At 42.3% G+C, this 25778-nt stretch overlaps 2 protein-coding genes across 2 annotated transcripts in view; one reads left to right on the plus strand and one right to left on the minus strand.

The window, feature by feature from the left end:
- The window catches only part of LOC112229933 (mediator of RNA polymerase II transcription subunit 30), a 34480-nt gene extending 27661 nt beyond the window's left edge, over window positions 1-6819 (plus strand). The window contains exon 4 of the mRNA XM_024396088.2: window positions 5667-6819. Coding sequence (XP_024251856.1) covers window positions 5667-5762 — 96 coding nt within the window. The 3' untranslated portion in view covers window positions 5763-6819. The remainder of the gene's footprint in view (window positions 1-5666) is intronic.
- Window positions 6820-15308: 8489 nt separating this feature from the next.
- LOC112229932 (exostosin-1b) overlaps window positions 15309-25778 on the minus strand; it is a 97342-nt gene continuing 86872 nt past the window's right edge. Inside the window, exons 9-11 of the mRNA XM_024396085.2 lie at window positions 23608-23768; window positions 21284-21455; window positions 15309-18871 (exon numbers count right to left, since the gene is read on the minus strand). Of these exons, the coding sequence (XP_024251853.1) occupies window positions 18686-18871; window positions 21284-21455; window positions 23608-23768 (519 nt within the window). The 3' untranslated portion in view covers window positions 15309-18685. The remainder of the gene's footprint in view (window positions 18872-21283; window positions 21456-23607; window positions 23769-25778) is intronic.

Consider the following 25778-nt stretch of genomic DNA (forward strand, 5'->3'; position numbering starts at 1 on the left):
TGTCTTCGGTACATAATTGGTCTAGCCTATACACCAAAAGTAAACAGTTGTGTAATCACCTTGGAGTGTGGACTGTATTATGTTGCATACTGGATGGACTGATTACCTTATGCTACACTCCAAAATCCATGAGTCGGGTAGAGAATGTATAGTCGATGCTGTCGGTTCATTGATTGTGCATGGCGGATTACAGTTAGTTTACAATAAGTGAATTTGTATTTGATTTTGAATAGCCTAGTATTGTTTTTATATTTTCAGAATGAATTGAGTGAGACTTTACCTTCAGCTATACAGAATCTCGCCACCATCCATCTCCCATTTTCTGTCCAATATTCTTTTCTTGGGCGCGCAGAAAGGCTCTCAACAGTTTAGTGAAATATGTTTCGTTGCGAAAGCATGTCACTATTGATATTCCCGAACAGCTTTCATGAAGCACTGGGTAGCTGCAGGAACAAGGTTTGAGAGCCCATGGCATACAGAGTTTGGGCAGAATATCACCTGTCGGGCAGTGAGAGCATACTCCTCAAACAGTGGTTGATGTGGGGAGGGAAATAAGTGTTCTTTATATTTATTTATCAGCTGCTCATGTTAAACACAGCTCCGCTATAAAACCGAAGTAGCCTATAAAACAGACTGGCGGGGGAAGCGCACGGCCTCCATTCCATATTTGAGTGCACACAGATGACATGTATTTTCCATCCCTGCCCCTGTTCCTGCCCATTTGATTGATGGCCATTCTAAATCAAAACTAATTTGACATATTAGTAAAGATTAAATTGAGAATAGTCTGATGGGTGATAATAGGATCACTTGATGAGAGAACAGCTGTGCAGCCCGAGACAAGCAACTTAGCTTTTCTTTTTTGCCACTTATTCAAATGATCAATAGCCTATCGTCGCACCATGCAGCCCATATATGTTTTGATTTCTAAACACATTCTAAGGTGTGTATCATTCACAACTAAAGTCGCCAAATAACTCTACATCTAGCATATAGGGCCTGTTTCAAAACCACTTTTACACTCCAACATAGCCACTTCATATGCGCACTCACTCTGAAAAAATATCAAGTTCAATTATATTCTTACTTTAAAATCAGATCAAATAAATAATGGAACGGGACATGCCGACGGTTTATGGTAGGTGCAGCATAAGAACAAAAAAAGGACAAGGGTTTGAGCGAGAGGACTAAATGATGTCTCCATGTGGCCACACACCTCTCCAAAGTATGCACAGTTCTTAAGTAGGCTGCTGTCAACTCCAAAGCACACTTACTATCAGAAGGCTGCTGGCTTACCACCTCAGTTCAGTTCTTACTGCTTACTGAGGGACCTGCCTAACTCACTACACAATAGACCTCTACAAAAGTCTGTGGTGGCACTAGATAGTCCACGCAGCATAAAGATGAACCTGTAAAGAAAGTGTCATGAGTTCAACTCCCGCTTTTTTTTTTCATGACCAACCCCTTTCTTGACAATGGCACGCCCACCCAACGGCATGCCCAAAAACACAGACGACGACTGAATATTGTAGATATGTTTGGTGGAAATGTGAGATGGCGTTTGAACGGGTCTTTGACAAGCTCAGAACTGACTCATCCTCGGCTGCCAATGAAAGCGAGGAAGCACTGATAGATTATGGAGGAGGGTGCTCTCGCAGCAATATGAGAACACTCTTCTCCTTTTCTTTCCTCTCTCCTCTGTCCTCTCCAACTGCCTAATCCCCTCGCCTCACTCACAGACACTTACACTTGTAATTCCCAGCCAGATCCAACCGGAGTGAAAGCAACGATTTTGAATAGCCAGCGACAGGGCGGATTAGCCAAGTGAAATCCAGACTGAAGGCACGTTTTTTTAATTTTTAGAATGACTCACTATTCTTGACTTTGGCCGGCAACTTTAAAGCCGTTGGTCAGTTATCGTCGAAATCCGCTCAATTATAAAGCTGCCGGGTTCTGAAAGGGTGGCGGTCGATATTTTTAATTGTAGAAGAAACAGAAAAAGGAGGAATCTCTCATCTATTGGTATGATATCATAACAAGATTAGTTTGCGTCTAATCATTCAAAAACCCTGAATGTCTAATGGGACAAACATCCAACAATCAATGAACACAGAAATGTCAATTATGTAAGATAATAGACTGTCTGTACTTTCGGGACTGTTTGAAAGTAATAGAAATTACAGTGTAAGGGTGGCTGAGATGTTGTTTCCAAAATTTGCTCTTAGAACTCCATCACTCTTTGGCATATTTGAATGAACCAGAATTTTTATAAGAAGACGGTTTGATCAAAAAGCCTTACGTCTCTCACCCCATTATTGAGGACGGCTCCTTTTGATATCATTTCCAGATGAGGGTTGAAGAGAATCAGATGAAGGGAACGGAGCGAGAGAGAGGAACATCCCCAACGCTTCGGCCTCTACGTTCACTCAGTCCACAGAGTTCTATATGATAAGCCATCGCCTCTCCGATAGTTCTCGCACTCCTTCCAATTGTTCTCCTTTAAAGGTGTGACTAATGACGAAGTCATTCCGTTTCAAATCTAACCGTCCCTCAGATATGCATATCCCCTTTGTCTGTTTGCTTTTTTTAAACACACTGATTCGACTTGAGAGGAACCCTTTCAAGTCAGACTAAGAAAGGAGAAGATCACGGAAGCTGTCAAGATAAAAGTTCTGGGTATTAATGAGTAATGGGTATCATCTTGAAATCGCTCTTCTCTCACTCAGCAGATTTGGAAGGACAAAGATGAAGTACATATGAGAGGAGATATGCTGACATGAGAATTGCCGGTGCCCTGGAGCATTCCAACATCTGCCCGAGCGAAACCGCCTCTCTGTCCTCTGCCCAGGTGTGCCATGAAAGCAGGATCTTCTCGGCAGTTGGCTGTCACTCGTCACGTTCACCTCACATCCCTGGAAACACTTTCATCCCCCCCATCTCATCTTCCCCCATACCACAGCTGGCTGTCATGGGAAAGAGGAAACAACTATAACAGTAACCTGCGTGCACGTACACTCGTCTGTCAGCTCACTGTAGTGTACTGTATCAAGCTGTGCCTATGCTAGCTCAGGTAGGCCTATTGTCTGTGGAAGGCCTCTACAGACGGCAGCTGAAAACGCAATTCTGTGTTTACTTTCATGATTTGTTGACCAGCCACCCTGCTGCGCCCTGCACAATGTCAAAAGGAATGAATGTGGATGAAAACGGTCTTGAGTGGCAGGCAAGGAAATGAGAGAGCGCATCCCCAGGATCCCTGAAGTGAGGGAGGGAGTTGGACCCTGTGGCAGAAGGCAGGCTAGGCTGTCAGAGGAGCGGAAGGCATGGCTGTTCTCTCAGATTTGACCAACCAGTCAGAACCATCACTTTCCATCAGCAGTGGGATCGTTCGTAGACCTGCAGCTCTGAAATATGAGTGTTAAAAACATATTCCACTGTCGTCCGTTTTTCTCCCAACGGAAGACTTGCTGTGTGAGTCTCGTGACTGAATTGAAATTCCAAAGATTTACTGATTAATCTCTCAACTCAGAGGATAAAGAACAGCTTTTATTTAGTCACTGGTGGGGTTAATGAGGTACATCCCATATAGTACAGTACACACTCCTCCCTCCCAGTGACTCATAGTGAAAGGCTGGTGGCAAAAGAGAGAGAAGAACCCCCTAGAGACACACTGGAACTGTTCCAAATGTTCCACTCAGGAATATCTTCCAAGGACAATCAGATAAATAGTTTATATTAAGAGGGGCTGTGTGAAATCGATTGCTGAAGGTGTTATCTGCGCTCGCAAAAAATGGCTGGTAATTAGTCACGGCTAAAGGAGCATTAGAGAGCGCAAAATGGATTTCATCTTAATATACAGTGCTGTGAAAAAGTATTGCCCTCTTTCTGATTTTCTCTATTTTTGCTTATACTGAATAACATACTGAATGTTATCTGATCTTCAACCAAAACCTAATAAAGAGAACCTGAGTTTATAAATAACAAAAAGTTACATAACTTTGTTAATTAAATAAATAACATAAGTAATTGCCCACTTGCATTCAATTACTGGTTGTGCCATCGTTTAGCTGCAATGACTACCACCAAATGCTTCCTGTAGTTGTAAATCAGTCTCCCACATCGCTGTGGAGGAATTTTGGCCCACTCTTGCATGCAGAACTGCTTTAACTCAGCGACATTTGTGGGTTTTGAATCATGAACTGCTCGTTTTAAGTCTTGCCACAACATCTCAATTGGGATTAGGTCTGGACTTTGACTAAGCCATTCCAAAACCTGTTGCTTTTTAACCATTTTCATTTAGACTTTGATTGTGTGTTTTGGATCATGACCCAGCTGCGCTTCAGTTTCAGCTCCTGACATTCCCTGACATTCTCCAATACAGATCAGAATTTATTGTTCCTTCTATTAAGGCAATTCGTCCAGTTCCTGTGGCAGTAAAGCATCCCCAAATCATCACACTACTACCACCATGCTGGAATGAGGTTCTTACTGTGAAATGCGGTGTTTTGGTTTTTCACCAGGCATAAATGGGACCCATGTTACCCAAAAAAGTTTTACTTTTGACTAATTTGTCCATAGAACATTCTTCCAAGAGTCTTGATGATCATCCAGGATAATTCTGTTCTGCATCAGAGAATTCTACAGGAGAATGTCAGACCATCCGTCTGTGAGCTGAAGCGCAGTTGGGTCATGCAGAAAGACAATGATCCAAAACATACAATCATGTCTAAATGAAAATGGTTAAAAAGCAAGACATTTTAAGTTTTAGAATGGCCTAGTCAAAGTCCAGACCTAATCCCAATTGAGATGTTGTGGCAAGACTTAAAACGAGCAGTTCATGATTCAAAACCCACAAATGTCGCTGAGGTAAAGCAGTTCTGCATGCAAGAGTGGGCCAAAATTCCTCCACAGTGACGTGAGAGACTGATTTACAACGACAGGAATCATTTGGTTGCAGTCATTGCCGCTAAAGGTGGCAATTACTTTTTCACACAGGGGAATTGGATGTTGCATAACTTAAAATACAAAAATATGCAAAAAAAATCACAAAGGGGCAATACTTTTTCACAGCACTGTATTGGCACTGAATTGCAGATACAGTAGCTCCTGAGTATCTCTCCCCATGCTATCTTCTGATAGCTAGTCAGACCACTATGGCTAGGTAGACTTCTCCAACGCTGGTGCTAGGGCCTGACTTAAGTCCTATAAGGACACTGTTGGCAGGTGTGCTTTTGGAGCAGCTTAGGCTCTGCCATGATTTGTTTGTGCCTAAACCTCAGCAATAAGGCACTTGAGTAAACCGCAGCTGTTGACTAAGATTGGACTTGTGTATTCAAAGGTAATCTTCAGTCAACTGTCTGAGTGATTGACTTTGCCCTGTTGGGTTGTGTACTATACCTGTGAGTTAGGGCCAGATGTGTTAGTTTAGAGATTAAACTACTGCAGGGATTGATCATGTCAGCCAATCAGCTCTCCTAGTTGAAAAACAAAAAGAAAATCCTCTCATGAAAAATGACCGTATGTTCTTTCAGTTGAGGCTCTTGAACCTAATGCCCCTTCCAAAGCTTTTCAAAGGCATCTTATCAACCAACCACCACTGTGTAAATACTTATGTGACTACGGCTTGTTTGATCGACTCTGACAATGTGATTTCATGTGCTTTATTACAGAAGCTCAAACAGAAGAACCAACAGCTGAAGCAGATAATGGACCAGCTCCGAAACCTCATCTGGGAGATAAACTCCATGCTGGCTGTTAGGAATTGAATGCCAAACACGGCGACACAGAGGGCGTGCATACACACACACACACACACACACCACCGACTGGAAGATATGGCTATTAACTGGATAAGTGACAGGGTCCCTCTAAGGTGGCACTTAAGAAGTACAGGCTTTCACAATATACTACTCTTTCCCACAAGATGAGTTGGGAGAGAAGATGGGGAAAAAAGCAAAGAAGAATGAAGATAAGTCATGCAATGGGGAAATGCTGATATACACTAACCGGCCAATTTATTAGGCACACCCATTTAGTACTGGGATCAGACTGGTCATCTGCTGCAATAGCCCCATCCACGACAAGGACCAACGAGTTGTGTGTCCTGAGATGCCGTTCTGCGCCATTATTTGTTTGTAGCCCACTTGTTAACTTGCATGAGTCTTGCCATTCTCCTTCGACCTCTCTCATCAACGGGCTGTTTTTGGCCGGTGAGTGTAGTTATCGCCTACAATATGGTTGAGGACTTTCAGAGTTGTGGTTTGAAAGACCATAGTCATGGCTTTCAGTAGAATTCAAATCAACTGTTGATTTATTGTAGGCACTAGGTATAAATGCAGGACAATATGTAGTCAATCGTACAACATTTTATATATTTAATCTCTATCCCAAAATATGACAATTACTCAGATTACCCATTTAAAGGGGTTTTGATGTTCTATTTCCCTCAAGATGTTTTTATACATTCCTTAACCATTTTAGCTAAAAGGAGGGCAACATTTGTGAAGGAGAGCACAGACATATAAAAAAAATACTAGGGCACATTTTTGAAAATAAGTTTCAAATTAAATCACTGCCAGATTGAGGTTTGCAATTATTTTTACTGGACTTTTTATGATCATCACAATGTCTCGTTAACTTTTGTAATTCTATGGCGCTATAAATCCTGCTTTGATTTAGGCCACTGTTTCTTTCTGTTCTATTTTTAGATCTGTGTTCTCACTGCTCACGAGGACCGTCAGATCAGGTCTCTTTGTGGTCTTTTTTGGATTGTCCCCAGGCTTTAAAAGTAAAAAAAAAAAATACAGCCAGAAACAGTGCCGAGTCAAAAAGCAACATAAACAACTTAGTAGGGCCCCGCGGCCACTGAGGCCCCCTGACCCTTTGATTGAATCCTGGTGTTATTATACTGATGTTTTGTCGGAACAGAGCGTTTCTTTACGTACAGTGCATTCGGAAGGTATTGAGACCCCTTCACTTTTTCCACATTTTGTTACAACCTTATTCTAAAATGGATTCAAATGTTTTTTCCTTCATCAATCTACACACAATACCCCATAATGACAAAGCAAAAACAGGTTTAGAAATTTTAGCAATATTACAAAGAAAAAAACCATCACATTCACATTCAGACCCTTTACCCAGTACTTTGTTTAAGCACCTTTGGCAGCCTCGAGTCTTCTTGGGCATGATGCTACAAGCTTGGCACACCTGTATTTCTGCAAATCCTCTCAAGCTCTGTCAGGCTGGATGGGGAGCGTCACTGCATAGCTATTTTCAGGTCAGATATGTTGGATCGGATTCAAGTCCGGGCTCTGGCTGGGCCACTCAAGGACATTCAGACTTTTCCAGAAGCCACTCCTATGTTGTCTTGGCTGTGTGCTTAGGGTCATTGTCCTGGTTGACATTCGTGAACATTCGCCCCAGTCTGAGGTCCTGAGCACTATGGAGCAGGTTGTCATCAAGGATCTCTGTACTTTGCTCCGTTCATCTTTCCCTCGATCCTGACTAGTCTCTCAGTCCCTGCCTCTGAAAACCATCCCACAGCATGATACTGTCACCACCAAGCTTCACCGTATGGATGGTATTGGCCATGGGATGAGTGGTGCCTGGTTTCCTCCAGACGTGACGCTTGGCATTTAGGCCAAAGAGTTCAATCTTAGTTTCATCAGACCAGAGAATCTTGTTTGTCATGGCACCTAAAGGACTTTCAGACTTTGTGGCAAACTCAAAGCAGGCTGTCATGTGCCTTTTACTGAGCAGTGGCTTCCGCCTGGGCGCTCTACAATAAAGGCCTGATTGGTGGAGTGCTGCAGAGATGGTTGTCCTCCCATCTCCTCAGAGGAACTCTGGAATTCTGTCAGGGTGACCATCGGGTTCTTGGTCACCTCCCTCACCAAGGCCCTTCTCCCCCAGTTGCTCAGTTTGGCCAGGCGGCCAGCTCTAGGAAGAGTCTTGGCGGTTCCAAACTTCTTAACATTCATGAGTGATGGATACCACTGTGTTCTTGAGGACCTTCAATTCTAAATACATTTTTTTGGTACCCTTCCGCATGTCTGTGCCTAGACACAATCTGTTTTTAGAGCTCTACGGACAATTCCTTCAACCTCATGGCTTGGATTTTGCTCTGACAACTGTGGGACCTTGTATAGACAGGTGTGTGCCTTACCAAATCATGTCCAATCAATTTATTTTACCGCAGGTGGACTCCAATTACGTTGTAGAAACATCTCAAGGATGATCCATGGAAACAGGATGCACCTGAGCTCAATTGAGTGTTTTTGTTTTGTCATTATGGGTATTGTGTGTAGATTGATGAGAAAAATGTTTTATTTAATCAATTTTAGAATAAGGCTGTAACATAAAATTGTGGAAAAAGTCAAGGGGTCTGAATACATTCCCGAATGCAGTGTAAGTGATGGTTTCTACGGTTGTAGCTGGATGGAGTAGGCCTACAGCTCCATCTGTTTCATTTTAGCTAAGCCTAACCCTTTTCCTAACCTTAACCTCAGGTTGGATTCAATCTGTATCGTGGAAGATCTGCGTTACAATGTAAAGGTAATTTCCAATTAGGTCGACATATGCAGCATTTACCGTGAATGCACTCCCTGCAAACGCTATAACACAGATCTCCCGCAATACAGATTAAATCCAACCCCTCATTCTCCTAACCTGCTACGTAAACAAACCATCAGTCTTGACAAATCATTAGCATCACATTGGCCTCAATCATGTTCTGAGGGAAGCTCCGTCTTGAGCAGAACTATTGTGATTGGTTGGATGAAAGTAGGTGGTTAAAAATAGGTTGGAGGCATTACATGCGTGTTGCAACCCGCTTGGTTGCCAGTTCAAATCAAGATTACGACTTTTGTTTTCCAACCTTTCCGAACATTCTTAACTAATTACATTTCTAATCTATTAACTTTCAACATTTGACTGAATAGCTTTAAATATGTGAAAACACCAGAGCATTAAATAACTTCCAGTCAGGAATGTAGGGTAGGTAGCTTGTTACTCCCAAATAGTCTTCTTACAATCAGTCAGTAAGCCCATGTTGGCTAAAATGTTTTAGGTTGCTAGGTAAGTTAGTCTAGCCAGATATCTAAACCTTGTAGTAATCATGGCTGAATTACGAACTAGGCATGCAGGGGGCGGGCCCCCATCGATTTTTTTAGTCACTCTCTCAGATGTCTTTAAAATGGCATAAGCCATGGCAAAATATGTAGAATTGCAGGAAATTTGCTTTTAAACTGCAAACTTTTCTATGAAACCCATGGCAAAACCGCACATTTCTCTCTCCGCTGCCAAGAGGGGGGCCCTAAAAAGTTTTGCCAGCAAGCTTTTTTTTTTTTTTTTTTTTTTTTTTTTGCATAAGGCTACGGCCGTCTATAGGTGGAAAGATGGACTGTGGCCGACAGAGAAACAGAAAGGGGGGCCGCAGGCTATCAGGTCTCATATTAATATCAATATTATCTTCAGATAAGATTACGATAAATAATTAAGAAGATGGTTGGGGTCATATCCAAGTTGTGTTATGAGGTTCTTGTCCTCAGGCAAATGTTAGAGGACATAGTATGCAACTCCATCCCAAATTTCACACTGTTCCCTATATAGTGTACTACTTTTGACCAGAGCGCATGGGTCTCCGGTCAAAAGCAGTGCATTATGTAGGGGATATGGTGTCATTTGGGAAGCAGAATAGGGAGGAAAGCAAAGACACGCCTTCCACAGAATAAGAATCAATCGCTGGATAGTGGATCATGATTTATTTTCACAAACCAGGTTTCCAGCCAAACTTTTTATGCTTGTAAAAGTACGGTACAAGGGGGTAACCCCCTCCCCCCTGTAATTCACATTAAGACCACAAGATGTCACCAAATTATTTTCCTTGTTGTCACTGCTCTTGCTCAACAAAAATGTCCTCTGTCATCACAACTTTGAGATATTTCAAAACGATTCTGGTAAATTTGTAATTTTTTTGCTATTTTCAAAATGTTGTAGATATATTCCAATAAAACTTTAAAAAATGAGATAAGTAGGAAAGCCTTATGATAAATAATCCACTTGTTTAGAGAGAAATGTAGGTCATTTTTATTTAGTAAAGGGGGTAGCTGGCCCCTGGGGGCTAGTTTCCCCTTTATGGTTATGAATACGTTTCTACCTGTCATTTAGACAATGACTAGCCCAGTTAGTGAAGTTGCTAGCTAGCATAAACTAGTGCGATCAGTAAATGCTAGTCAGCATAAGGTGCTAGGAATGCTAGCTAGCAACCTTACTACCAGATTGTCTGAGGTAAAATACATTAAAAAGATAACGCAACTTATTTGCAGTTAGAAATGTTTACTCTAGTGATTGTGTTACATTTAATGTGTTACATTTAATGTTACTTTCTACCCTTTTATGTATTTTACACTGCATTTTATGTCACATAGCTTGCTATGTTTTTAAGAGAGAGCTTTTCAATTGGCATCTCTTCCCCCTTTTTTCAGTCACAGGTGGGGACTGGATTAGGTGTGAGCAGTGCAGGAGGTGGGCACCAATTTTACTGGGGATAGCTTTATTTGTGACCTATGTACAAATTAGAATTGTGCAATTGTATCAATGTTACACTGAATTGAGTTAAGTTGTCATTAAATGTTATATTCCATTCCAAATGTCGACAAAATACCCTAGACAATGTGGGATCTTTTTGTGTCTGTAAAGTAAATTATGCTACAAATGTCAGTGGAAATGCTTTTGTGCGCAAATATTGATATAATAACCCATCATGTCGAAGTAACGCGATGACATGTGTAGTCCTCGCACTACGACTCGTCCGGGAAAGCATGCTGTTTATTAGGATACAGATCAAATAATTAATTTCACAGGGTGGTGAAACTGCAAGGTGATGAGCTTGATGCACCTTTGCAATAAATAAAGGATTTTATTCTGGTGACATGATCAAAAAATGAAACGTCCCTTTTTCAGGACCCTGTCTTTCAACGATAATTTGTAAAAATTCAAACACCGTTTCCAATGCTTGTTCAATGAACCATAAACAATGAATGAACATTCACCTGTGGAACGGTCGTTAAGACGCTAACAGCTTAGGCAATTAAGGTCACAATTATGAAAACTTAGGACACTAGAGGCCTTTCTACTGACTCTGAAAAACACCAAAAGAAAGATGCCCAGGGTCCCCCCTGCTCATCTGCGTGAACATGCCTTAAGCAAGGAGGCATGAAGATGTGGCCAGGGTAATAAATTGCAATGTCTGTACTGTGAGACGCCCAAGACAGCGCTACAGGGAGACAGAACGGACAGCTGATCGTCCTCGCAGTGGCAGACCACGTGTAACAACACCTGCACAGGATCGGTACATCCGAACATCATACCTGCGGGACAGGTACAGGATGGCAACATCAACTGCCCAAGTTACACCAGGAACGCACAATACCTCCATCAGTGCTCAGACTGTCTGCAATAGGCTGAGAGAAGCTGGACTGAGGGCTTGTCAGCCTGTTGTAAGGCAGGTTCTCACCAGACATCACCGGCAACAACGTCACCTATGGGCACAAACCCACCGTCGCTGGACCAGACAGGACTGGCAAAAAAATGCTCTTCACTGATGAGTCTCGGTTTTGTCTCACCAGGGGTGATGGACAGATTCGCTTTTTTCATCGAAGGAATGAGTGTTACACCGAGGCCTGTACTCTGGAGCGGGATTAATTTGGAGGGTCCGTCATGGTCTGGGGCGGTGTGTCACAGCATCATCGGACTGAGCTTGTTGTCATTGCAGGCAATCTCAACGCTGTGCATTACAGGGAAGACATCATCCTCCCTCAAGTGGTACCCTTCCTGCAGGCTCATCCTGACATGACCCTCCACCATGACAATGCCACCAGCCATACTGCTCGTTCTGTGCGTGATTTCCTGCAAGACAGGAATGTCAGTGTTCTGCCATGGCCAGCGAAGAGCCCGGATCTCAATCCCATTGAGCATGTCTGGGACCTGTTGGATTGGAGGGTGAGAGCTAGGCTTTTTATACCTACAGGGGTCATAAAATGATACGACAATCTTAAAACAATTCCATGTTAGCTTAGTAGATATTGCAATCCAAGGGCTTAGACCTAGAGGGGTTTTAAACCCCCCAAAATGTGCCTTGTCCATTCTGTAATGTAACTCGACATTACTATGCTTAGCAGTAGGTTAGACATTGTCTCAAAGCAATAAACAGTCACGCATCAATGATCAAAAGTTTTTTTATTATAAATCATTCTTACAAAAATTGGCATGTTTCTATTTCATTTACCTCTATAAAAGTCATTTGTTAATTACAAGGTAGGCAGGAGGAAGGCATCAGGACAGCTGGGAGCAAATTAAGTCGTTAAAAAAAAAAAATCTTGTCTGTCTGATACAGCCAAGTACTGATAAATAATTCCGTAGAAGTGGTCATGCAGGTGCGTTGTCGGCCATCACCACAGTTTAATATCCGACAGAAGAGTGGTCAAGAATCAATGAAAGCGGTGCTAAATCTCCAGTGTACGTCCAGTTGAACGAGAGCCCTGTATGGCGCTCCTCTTCTGACTGACAGTTCAAATGGCAGTTTGTTACCATGAGCTCAAAATCCAAAATTTGATTGAAAAAACAACATCACAGACAGAACCATCCTGCACATCCAACCACACTGATACAGATGCCATGCATTGATAAACCATAGAATGTATGGTATCCTATGGTTTTATGGAAGGACATGTTTAAATGAGTTGTTTTACATTTGTACCAGATATGAGTCAAGAGAATGACCAGTTTTCCCCAAACTATCAATGAGTATGCAGATGTGAACAGTGACAAAAAAAACATGGTGAATCTAAAATACACTGTAGCAACAAACGAAAACCCTTGATCTGTTCAAGAGACCCAGCTGCCATTGAAATCACAGCAAATCCAATTCTAGATTGGTATCATCTTGTCTCCATGGTGATTATGAATTAACTGACATGGTAACACAAATGGATTTCTATAATGGTTGCAGTTGCTCTATAGATGAAGATTTTAAAAGCAAAAAGGGATGGTTTTATTCCACGGAAACAAAAAATATATATATATTGGCAACAATGTGAAAACAATTAACCCTCCTATTATGTTGGTCAATTTGACCCATTTCCACGTTTGTGTTGTCTAAAATACTAGTTAACCTCTTCCTCCATAAATTACTGTTCCTCATTTAGGGTCATGAACCTAACTTCAAAATGTGGACACGCTGATATGTTGTGGAATGTGTGTAGATTTTGTATACAAACATGCTGTTGTGGGTCATTTTGACCCAGAGGCTTTCATTGTGTATAGATATTTGCACAGGTCCAAAATAAATAAGGTGTCTGATGTATTCTGTTTTGACTGGTTCTGGTTGCACTTTTAGAATTATGTTTGGGTGGAAAGGAGTCTCCCCAAGCTTCTCCTTCTCAGTTCGAGAGCAGCAGATCGCCAACACAGACAGTCATACATATGAGCTCCAAAAGATTTTCAGTCATTGAAGCCTCATCACAAACTTTGGACTGTGACAGTGAAATAGAAGAGGTTTCAGAGACCGGACAATGCTATTGATCCAGATTTGTGAATATTTCTCTGATGAAGAGGATTCAGGAGGTGGAGTCTGCCATACCATCCCCTCCATCCGACGAGAGAGAGAGCATCATGCAACAGCCATCATCCAGAGAAGAGAGGACATGGACATCTAAAGATGGTTATATTAGAATGGTCACAACAGCGAAGTCAAGGTAGGCTGTCAGCTCAAAATTGTTCCAGGGCCCCCGCAAAGACAGTAAAACCAGCACCATTTGTGTAGAATGCAATAAATCCAGTTGAAGTCGGAAGTTTACATACACTTAGGTTGGAGTCATTAAAACTAGTTTTTAACCACTCCACAAATTTCTTGTTAACAAACTATAGTTTTGGCAAGTCGGTTAGGACATCTACTTTGTGCATGACACACCATTTTTCCAACAATTTTTTACAGACAGATTATTTCACTGTATCACAATTCCAGAGGCTCAAGTTTACATACACCAAGTTGACTGCCTTTAAATAGCTTGGAAAATTCCATAAAATTATGTCATGGCTTTAGAAGCGTCTGATAGGCTAATTGACATCATTTGAGTCAATTGGAGGTGTACCTGTGGATGTATTTCAAGGCCTACCTTCAAACTCAGTACCTCTTTGCTTGACATCATGGGAAAATCAAAAGAAATCAGCCGAGACCTCAGAAAATAAATTGTGGAGCAATTTCAAAACGCCTGAAGGTACCACGTTCATCTGTACAAACAATAATAGTATGCAAGTATAAACACCATGGGACTACGCAGCCGTCATACCGCTCAGGAAGGAGACGTGTCGTGTCTCCTAGAGATTAACACACTTTGGTGCGAGAAGTGAAAATCAATCCCAGAACAACAGCAAACGGACCTTGTGAAGATGCTGGAGGAAACAGGAACAAAAGTATCAATATCCACAGTAAAACAAGTCCTATATCAACATAACCTGAAAGGCCGCTCAGCAAGGAAGAAGCTACTGCTCCAAAACTGCCATAAAAAAGCCCAACTACGGTTTGAACTGCACATGGGGACAAAGATTGTACTTTTTGGAGAAATGTCCTCTGGTCTGATGAAACAAAAATAGAACCTTTTGGCCATAATGACTTGTTATGTTTGGAGGAAAAAGGGGGAGGCTTGCAAGCCGGGAAAAAAACACCCCAACCATGAAGCAAGGGGGTGGCAGCATCATGTTGTGGGGGTGCTTTGCTGCAGGAGGGACTGATGCACTTCACAAAATAGATGGCATCACGAGGAGAGAAAATGATGTGGATATATTGAAGTAACATCAAGACATCAGTCAGGAAGTTAAGCTTGGTCGCAAATGGGTCTTCCAAATGGACAATGACCCCAAGCATACTTCCAAAGTTGTGGCAAAATGGCTAAAGGACAACAAAGTCAAGGTATTGGATTGGCCATCACAAAGCGCTGACCTCAATCCCATAGAACATTTTTGGGCAGAACTGAAAAAGCATGTGCGAGCAAGGAGGCCAACAAACCTGACTCAGGTACACCAGCTCTGTCAGGAGGAATGGGCCAAAATTCACCCAACTTATTGTGGGAAGCTTGTGGAAGGCTATCCGAAATGTTTGACCAAAGTTAATTTAAAGGCAATGCTACCAAATACTAATTGAGTGTATGTAAACTTCTGACCCACTGGGAATGGGATGAAAGAAATAAAAGCTGAAATAAATCACTATTATTCTAACCTTTCACATTCTTAAAATAATTTGGTGATCCTAACTGACCTAAGATAGGGACATTTTACGAGGATTAAATGTCAGGAATAGTTTAAAACTGAGTTTAAATGTATTTGGCTGAGGTGTATGTAAACTTCCGACTTCAACTGTACATCTGCAGAAAGCACACACGTGCATTGTGTTCAACATGTGGGATAATTCAATAGGGTCAAATCACACCTAAGTGTTACTGGGGGAAAAAAAGAAGGAAAAAAAAGCCTTCTTGGGGAAACAGAAAATGCTGGTTTGTGACAAATATATTTAACAAATAGTTCAATGTAGAGTTTTTGAAATCAAATGTTCTTGTATTTCTTCTTTATGAAAGGTCTGACAAGACAAACATTTTGTCTGTTTTTACTTGATTCTTTGACTGTCGAGTGTGTTTACACTGTGCGGGTCAATCTGACCCATACCACAATGGACTAATTTTTTTCCGCCCAGCAAAGCACAAGGGTTAAAGAAATGTATATAACTTACAAAATCAGATTTCTTTTTTTGCTCATCAACTATTCCTTCAGCCATGAAATCCTGTTATTTTCCCCTGTCATTTCATACTATACACAGTCTGGTTTTTCTCACATATGAAAATAAATATACATGTTTATGTACAGAAATGTTAATGTCTCTGGTTTCGCCCGTGAAGTCAATGTGCAAGGCTGGGGACTTTCGCTCTTGAGATATAACAAGTTCGTTCAGACAATTCTAGATAGAAAAAGGCTTGATACAAAGATGGTTGACTGAACTTCAAAAAAGGGGACCAGATGCAGGCCAACGTTTTTCAGAATCAATGAGATGCATGTCTAGTGCCAAGAGATCCAAGGCTTGCTGTAAGTCAACATCAAAATACAACGTAAATCTCTCTTGGCCAATATCAAGTCATACAAGGTCATTCCAAAACTTCTCCCGAGTACATTGCCAGAAAGAAAATAAACATGAAATGCAAACATTTTGTGAAAAAAACAAACAATATATTGACAATGTACCAGCTTTGAAACTGTACTAAATCTAACTGTACTGTAGTATGAAGTGTTATGCTGATAATATCACATTTGACATTGTGAAAATGACAAGAGTAGATGGGCCAGGCCCACCAATGACACAATATCAACTCATTGGCCATGTATACACCTAGTGGACACTGACCTCCATTGATTGTTTCCTGATATGGAAGATGAAAACATCAAAATGTAAAAAAAGAGTCTACAACGCCCTCAATAAGAAATGGCGCAGATACGACGAAGGGGATAGAGAAAAAAATGGATAGTTGAGCTTTGGCTCACAGCTGATACACTATGGGCCGGTTTCTCGGGAGCCAGATGCAGCCTAGTTCTGAACAAAAATGCACTTTCAATGGACACCTTCAGTCACCTTCACAATAAAAAAAGGCCACTCAAGCACACTTACGCTCCTTCAAGTCTTCAGACATTCAAGTACCTGTTCGAGTGAACTAGCAGGGCTCTTTGTGTGGTACAAAGACTAAAGCCTGTTCACAATAGGATTTCACTATAAAGCCACGAGCTACCACATCTCAAAGCTATTTCCTTGAAATTGATCAATTAAAAGGAAGTATGGAGGTTTTTCATATCGGACCACAATACAAAACAACGTGTCAGACAAAATGTAGTTGAGCTGGGATGAGTCTATTGTGAGCACACCAGCATCACAGGAAAACTAGGAGCAACAGAAATGATGACCAAAGAGGGTAATGAAGAACGTTACAATGACAAGGCTAGGTGAAGGGGGAGCTGGTTGTCTTTTCACTGTACGCCTAGAGCCAAAAGGGTCATGGTTGTGGGTCACCGCATCCAGAGCAGAGTCAGACATGATGGGAAATATAGAGACAGACGGTTTCAGCATGGGCTGCTCCCCAGGGAAACCAACACTTCAAATGAAACGTCTTTCTCTCATTAAACACAAAACATATGTCCTCTGACAAATGTTGTCTGAAAATTGCCTATGTCTATCGAATGGCTTTGAGGCTTGTATTTCGCCAACATCGTTATGATGAGGGCATCTAGGAAGAACAACGAATATTACAGAGGGCATTTCGACCAGATAGCATGTTCTCCTGCTTTCGATATCGATTTACGGAAAATATGTGCAATAAGCAATTTTAAAAAGGCAGCCCTAATGTGAATTTCGGGGACATGGCACAACAGACGAGTCACTGAAATCTGTAACACCCCTGTGGAAATGAAGCAGGGTCTAAATTTAGCATGCACTCCTGCCACGGGATTGCTCAAACAATAAAGGGGAAATAAAAAAATGGGTGAAAAGGGTTTGGTTTAGAGGGCAGTGTTCTGCTCCATTTCATCCAGGAATGTTCATGTTGCTCATTCCGACAGAGGGAAAGTGCTCTGCTTGGGCTTATGGTGGGGATGAGCCTACATTCAACCTCTGTACACACACTGGTACGGAGCTTCCGAGGGGAAAGACGAGGAGAAAAGTGAAACTGCTTTTGAGAGTTGAGAGTTTTGAAGGGAAAGGGTACATTTAAAATGTGACATGCTTCTGGCTTATCGTTGGGATAAATCGGAGAAACAGACAGAAATAAAAATCTAACTATCAGAAAATCAAAGACTGAGCATAGAGTGGGTGTTCCTGTGGGTTTTGCGACTGCCTCATGGCAATATGAGTGGCACCATTTGAAAATGGTAGATTTTAAACCACCCTTCCAGTAAAAGAATAACAAAAATATAAGGGGGGGGAAAGCTTGGACTCAACTTTTCTCGACCTTTACTACCAAATGTTGAATTTAATTTAATCAGGGGACAGTTCTTAGGAAGATAAGACCCCAAGGCTTCAAACCAGTGTACATATGGGAGGGAAGTATGGTTAGGAAAGTAATGGAGAGACATGGTTTCCTAGGGTCCAGAGCAGGGGCTGGTGGTGTCTCAGTGGTCCTGATGCAGACATAGGGAGGTCATGAAGGAGTCAAGGTGGGGTTGCATTGACTCTAGGTTACCAGCCCGGGGCGGATCTGATCTGAGGTTGGGTTGCCATGTTGGACACCTCCCTTCCTCTACCATCCTGCACATGTGCAGAGAGTCGCAGGAAAGTCTGTCGTAATTCGCTCCTTCGTGGCATTCATACAAAAAAAATATTCTATCCAAGAGTCTCGTCAGTAGTGTCTGTGTGTGTTTATGTGAACGTACTACAGATCTGTATATTCTGTGTGTGTTTACGCATAGTTCTCCAGACACCATTTCGCTCGTCAAGTCCTGGCGCTGCTGTAGTCATTGGCAATGTGCTGAGTGGAAGACAGAGCTGTAGCGCCGCCTTAGATTGGGCTCCAGGTGGCTGACTGTCCTACTGCCACTGTCGTGGTCCTCCTTCGGCTACCGCCTCCCCCGGCCTCTCTGGCAGGGGGTGCACATCCTGTCAGAGCCTCTCGATGTCCCTGTATTTCTTGCGCAGGATGGAGACCTGGTCCTTGAACAGCACTGGGTCCAGCCTCATTTGGGAGTGGACCAGGGGCATGCCGCCAAACCAGCTGGCGAACTTGTTCATGCACGTCTGCCGCTGGGCGAAGTGGTCCGGGTCGGCCCAGCGCGAAGCCCGCGACGACTGCACGGCGGGAGGAGAGAGAAAAATGGAAGATATTGTTAGATCACAGCAGCATGTCACGACACTAAATAAGGTCAGGGTTTCTCAAAATGGTTGGGACTAGAGCTGGGCGATATAGACAAAAATCCATAGTGATAAATTATGGGGGGGTGCTAGAGCTGGGTAATACGGAGAAAAAGTCATATTGCCATAAATGTAACTATTTTGCTCTATATCAACAATATATATATATATATATTTTTTTTAATGGAAAGTTACTTTACATTAGCTGCAGGGCTCTAGACAATTATTTTCCAGTGCCAAGTAAGACAACCGAGATTAACTGAATAAAAAAGAAAGCCAATTCAGCTAACATATCCAAGAAAAGCATGAGTGATATTTTGATGTGCAACCTGTCAAAATAGGATGCAGAATTAATCTGATTTCATTCGGGCTTTTCAGTTACGAAGGACATCTGCATCTTTATAGTGACTGGGTGTTTTGATACACCATCCAAAAACCTAATTAATAACGTCACCATGCTCAAATAGATATTCAATGTCTGCTTTAAAAAAATGGTTTCCACATTGACCAATAGGTGCCCGTTTTTTGCGAGGCACTGGAAAATCTCACTAGTCTTTGTGGTCGCTACAGATAATTGTATGTTTGGGGTACAGAGACAAGGTAGTCATTAAAAAAATCATGTTAAACACTATTATTGCACAGAGGGAGGCCATGCAAGTTGGGACTTGTTAAGCACATTTTTTACTCCCGATTTCCTCCTGAAGGAACTGTATATACTCACAGAAAGCTGGGACTCATCTCGGTAACGAAAACAGGAGTTTCTTTGAAAATAATCATTTTTGAACAAGGGTCACATTCTTGTGCTGCTTTCCCTTTTCTAAACAGGCGACAGGTTTCTAGACCTAGGGAGGGCATTTTCTTGCTCCCCACCTCACCGCGAAACTAACTGTTTGAAAATCACTTTTGACGTCATCAGGTGAAACTTTTTCCACATATGTTAACACTGGTATTGTGCTTTCACATTTGGTTGAAAAGTGGTGGAGGTGCCCTTTAACTTCCACTAACCAAACCATCAGCACGAGCTTACTATAATGAAAATCGAATTCAACAAACGGCAATAATGTTTTCAATTCGAATTTTGCTTCAAAAGCAGCTCAAACATATCATGTAAGCATGAACTTCATAGGCACTGTCATAGGATGCCACCTTTCAAACAAGTCATTTGTCAAATTTCTGCCCTGCTAGAGCTGCCCCGGTCAACTGTAAGTGCTGTTATTGTGAAGTGGAAACGTGTAGGAGCAACAGCGGCTCAGCCGCGATGTGGTAGGCCACACAAGCACACAAAACTGGAAAGCCTTCCCAGAAGAGTGGAGGCTGTTATAGCACCAGAGGGGTGAACATCTCCGTATTAATGCCCATGATTTTGGAAGCAGATGTGTCCACATACTTTTGGTTGTGTACTGTACCACGGCTTTCAGCCCATCAGCATTCAGGGCCAGAACCCACCCAGTTTATAATCTGAATTTGCAGGTTATACGCACCAGACAAGCTTCTGGGAGAGCACTACTATGGTTGATTACTAATCATGTTGGTAACAAGTTTAAAATAGCGATACGGCACCTTGGGGGTTTGTGGTATATATATCATGGCTAACTGCTATATCCAGGCACTCCGCATTGTGTCGTGCTTAAGAACAGCTCTTAGCCATGGTATATTGGCCATATACCACACCCCCTCGGGCCTTATTGCTATTTTAAACTGGTTACCAACATGATTAGTAATCAACCATCGTGCTCTCCCATAAGCTTGTCTGGTGCGTATAACCTGCAAGTTCAGAAAAACACAAAGGTGTAATGGGTTCGCACTCAAAAAGACTTTGCATCAAGCTTTACTTCCTTATTAGATTTTTTAAATAATGTTCACTGCATCAGGGATAGCATACACAGACGTTTCAGCTTTATAGCCTTTTTCAGTGTGTAGGTACAATTTTATTTGAATTCAAAACTGCATTTGTGAAGAACAACCAATGAGCAGCAGGTGCTTCTAATCAGGGTTGCAACTAATCTACCAATCAGGGACGTGGCTTTTCTGGTCTACCTGTATTTTGGTCACAAAGAAATAGAGAATTATAGGGTATGGGAAAAGGCACAAAGGGCAGTAAGCTTCATGCGACATCTTTGAGTGCGAACCCATTACCTTTTTGTTTACCAACGTAATTAGAACAGTAAAAATTAATTGAACCGTAAACAAATATTTTTGCATCATACCCGTAAATATTGTCTGATATACACAAGGCTGAAATGCTGTTTCAGCCAATCAGCATCCAGTACCCAAACTACCCGGTTTATAATAAATAAAAAATAATAATTATATATACATATATATATACACACACACACACACACACACCTGTCCCATCATGGTCTCTTTGTACTGCTTCTTCTGGGTGACCTTGATGGGCGGCAGCTTGGTGACTGCGGACACCAGGAAGTTCATGAGGATGTCCTCACAGTTGGCCAGCTGGTCCACCATGCCCTTCAGGCTGGCAGGCAGGAAGTTTGTGTAAAGGAAGTGGTAATATCTGAGGAGGAAGAAAACATTCGTGAACAGGAAGTGATAATATCTGGAGGGGAGAAGAAGAAGAGTTGAGAGGGTGATTTGGAAGTGTTTGGAAAGATCTGCAACGGCGTACTCAAGATAGAGTTCGGATCGATTTCTTTGAGTTAATCAACGCTAATCAAGCAGTTCAATGTCCGTTTTATAGACATGAATTGAGTCTTTGTTGAACAACTGTATGAAAAAGACAATGTAATGAGGGTTGGGATAGGATCCATCATGCTCCACTCAACATGACTGACGTATGTAGCCTCGGGCTACTTCCTACAGTAGTGTTCAGTAGAGGCTGATGTCACTTTCAATTGTGTTCAATACCTTTCCATTCATTCCATTTCAGCCATTACAATGAGCCCATCCTCCGACATCTTCCTCCACTAGTAGCCAGTGCTTTGACTTGAGCAGGAGCTCACTGGACCCGAGAACTGGCACCTCAAATTCTCTACCGCTTGACTTCCTTTACCCCTTATTGAATATTAGCTCCAAGGTATTGTGAAGTTCCTGCACCGACATACAAACAGTACCGGCATCCAAAATAAGTACTGGCACCTACAGTGCCTTGCAAAAGTATTCACCCCTTTGCAGTTTTTCATATTTTGTTGCATTACAACCTGTAATTGAAGCAGATTTTAATTAGGATTTCATGTAATGGACACAAAATAGTCCAAATTGGTGAAATGAAAAAAATACCTTATTTTTTTTTAAACAACAGGAAAGTGGTATTCACCCCCTTCGCTATATGAAGCCTCTAAATAAGATCTGGTCCAACCAATTACCTTCAGAAGTCACATAATTAGTTAAATAATGCCCATCTGTGTGCAACATCCCACGGAGCACCATTAAATCCATTATTAAATTTTTTAAAGAATATGGCATCACAACAAACCTGCCAAGAGAGGGCCGCCCACCAAAACTCATGGACCAGACAGGAGGGCATTAATCAGAGAGGCAACGAAAATAAACCTGAAGTAGCTGCAAAGCTCCACAGCAGAGATCAGAGTATCTGCCCATGGAACCACTAAGCTGTACACTCCACAGAGCTGGGCTTTACGGAAGAGTGGCCAGAAAAAAGCAATTTCTTAAAGAAAAAAAAAATAAGCAAACGTTTTTGGTGCTTGCCAAAAGGCATGTGGGAGACTCCCCAAACATATGGAAGAAGGAATTCTGGTCAGATTAGACAAAAATTGAGCTTTTTGGCCATCAAGGAAAATACTATGTCTGGCGCAAACCCAACACCTCTCATCACCCCGAGAACACCACCCTCATAGTGCAGCATGGTGGTGGCAGCATCATACTGTGGGGATGTTTTTCATCAGCAGGGACTGGGAAACTGGTCAGAATTGAAGGAATGATGGATGGCGCTAAATACATGGAAATTCTTGACGGAAACCGCTTGTCTTCCAGAGACTTGAGACTGGGACGGAGGTTCACCTTACAGCAGAACAATGACCCTATGCATACTGCTAAAGCAACACTCAAGTGGTTTAAGGGGAAACATTTAAATGTCTTGGAATGGCCTAGTCAACGCCCAGACCTCAATCCAATTGAGAATCTGTGGTATGACTTAAAAGGTTGCTGTATACCAGCAGAACCAATCCAACTTGAAGGAGATGGAGCAGTTTTGCCTTGAAGAATGGTTCAAAATCTCAGTGACTAGATGTGCCTAGCTTATAGAGGCATACCCCAAGAGACTTGCAGCTGTAATTGCTGTACAAAGTATTGACTTTGGGGGGGTGAATAGTGATGCACGCTTAAGTTATTTCTAGTTTCTTTCACCCCCCAAAATATTTTGCATCTTCAAAGTGGTAGGCATGTTGTGTAAATCAAATGATACAAACCCCACAAAAATACATTTTAATTCCAGGTTGTAAGGTAACAAAGGAAAATGCCAAGGTGGGTGAATACCCTCCCTTGCAAGCCACTGTATTTCAGTCCAAGTCAACCACTGCTGGTAGTGTTGTACTGTATATTAGGGAGAATTTGGCCCTCGACACTGATCTTGCGTAAGTTTTGCATTTCCCTACTAATGGTTAAGCTAAAGATTTGGGGAGGGGAAGCTTATCCTAGATCTATACCTAAGGGAACATTCACCCCAGAGCTTGTACTGTAGCTTTCTGTACCTGTGGTAGATGGCAGCTCCGGTCAGCACCATGGAGTAGTCGTTGGTCCACTTGGAAGTGTAGCCCCAGCGCTCCTTGTTACTGTCCCAGAAGTGGCTCCGGGCCGGGTAGCCCACCAACCTCTCTGGAAAGCTCTGCCACACCGTGAAGGCAAAGTCCACCTGAGGAGGAAGACAAAGTGTCAGGTTATTAAAGGGATACTTTGGGATTTTGGCAATGAGACCCTTTATCTACTTCCCCAGAGTCAGATGAACTTGTGGATACCATTTTAATGTCTGTGTTCAGTGTGAAAGAAGTTAGCGGGGGATTCACGCATCAATGCTAACTAGCGTCAGCGCAATGACTTGCTAGCAGATACCATAGACTTCAAGTCATTGAGCTGATGCTAGTTAGCAACAAACTGCACGCAGACACATAAGAATGGTATCCACGAGTACATCGGACTCTGGGAAAGTAGATAAAGCGCCTTATTGCCAAAATCCTGACGTATCCCTTCAACACACATACATAATGAATGCACATTCTCTCCATGTGCATAGGCATAGACAGACAGACAGACAGACAGAGACAGACACACACACACCCCTCGAGTGCCCCGCACACAATTACAACTCATAACACACAGACATTACAAAAAAAGTGTTTTCAAAAGCCCCCTGCAGTTGGCTGACCTCTCGCTGGTTGATCAAAGCATTTAAACAAATAATTAGAGAAAACATCAGACGGAGTCTGGCTGGTTCCAGCAGCTGCCAGAAAAACCAGAGTCTGCGTCCCAAATGGCACCCTACTCCCAATATAGTGCACTACGTTTGTCGTCAAGAGTAGTGCTCTGTGTCAGGAATAGGATGCCATTTTGGACGAATAGAGTGCCTCCACCAGAGACTAAATTAAGAGTGTGTAATAACGCAACCACATGGTCGCCACAAAAACAGCCTTTATGGGCTCCCACTCAAAACCTCGTCTCGGCAACATCTGTGTTCTCATGGTGTTATGCCAAACTCTTGTGCTCGAGGAATGAAGAGAAAAGCCACCCTAGGACAGAGAAATTAAACAGCACATCCATTTAAAAAGACACAATGGCGAGTTCCTCAATTTGCAGGGGATCACAACTCGATTAGAGATGACAATCAGACAGAGAGCGATGTAGAGGAAGATGGGGAGAGCAAGAAGTTGTAAAAAAAAAAATGCATATAAGGAGTGGGAGGGACAGAAGGATAGAGAAAGAGCGCAATAGAGAAACTGCTAGAGATAAAATGAGAGAGAAAAGGGGAGATGGCTACATACTACAGTATATAACAGCGGGAGGAAGAGAAAGTTGCATGTGGGACAAAAGTGACAGAGCGAAGCAGTGAGAGAGGGAGGCTTGGAGCGCTCTATACTTTCATTCGCTCTCTCTCCCTACCGCTGTACTCATAGGGCCAGCCAGCCTTGGTCCCTGGCAGGCGTGTATTGCTGCCGGAGCGCAGTGCAGTGGTGCTCCGTCTCTGTAGCGTGGACGCTACACAAAACAATGAAACGCCTACTCGCAATAAAGCGGTCCTCGCAAACAGTACAATAATATAACAAAAAAAATGATTGTTGTTTGTTCCTGAACTGGCCGGATGGCAGAGCTAGCCTTCAGCACCACTTAACTTCTCGAACATCATTGCGCGATCCTGGCGCGGTCCATTCAGCGCCACTTAAAATGACGTCTCATCAAGAGCCGTTTCCTTACGCCTAACAGTAATACTGAACACTTATTGTTTCAAATAGAAAATGATCATGTCTCACAATGGCGCTCGTTTAGTAAAGTGGGATCAAAGCTGAATCGATGTCTTACAAGATCGCATAATGATTAATGCGCTTGTTACATAACAGAACCTAATATAATAGCAGGACTGTAACGTTACTGTTACACCCCAAACACCTCCTCATCTCTAATTATATGTTAGGATGGTTAGCTGAAGCAGAATAGTCTTTTCTTTAAATCAAGCAACAAAACTCAACAGCGAGGGCAGGATTTATGCTTTGGTTGAAACAGAATGCAAGAAAGGCCAATAGTTTGTTAGCACCATCTGCTCTAATTCACCCACCAAACAGTAATTCATAAAACTGATTAAGTTTGGACGTTACACCGGTAAAAAAAAAAACGTGAAGAAATACCATTGCCTATTTTGATTAAGTAGCCTGCT

This window comes from Oncorhynchus tshawytscha, linkage group LG31 (assembly GCF_018296145.1).
Source record: "Oncorhynchus tshawytscha isolate Ot180627B linkage group LG31, Otsh_v2.0, whole genome shotgun sequence".
In the NCBI taxonomy this organism is placed as follows: domain Eukaryota; kingdom Metazoa; phylum Chordata; class Actinopteri; order Salmoniformes; family Salmonidae; genus Oncorhynchus; species Oncorhynchus tshawytscha.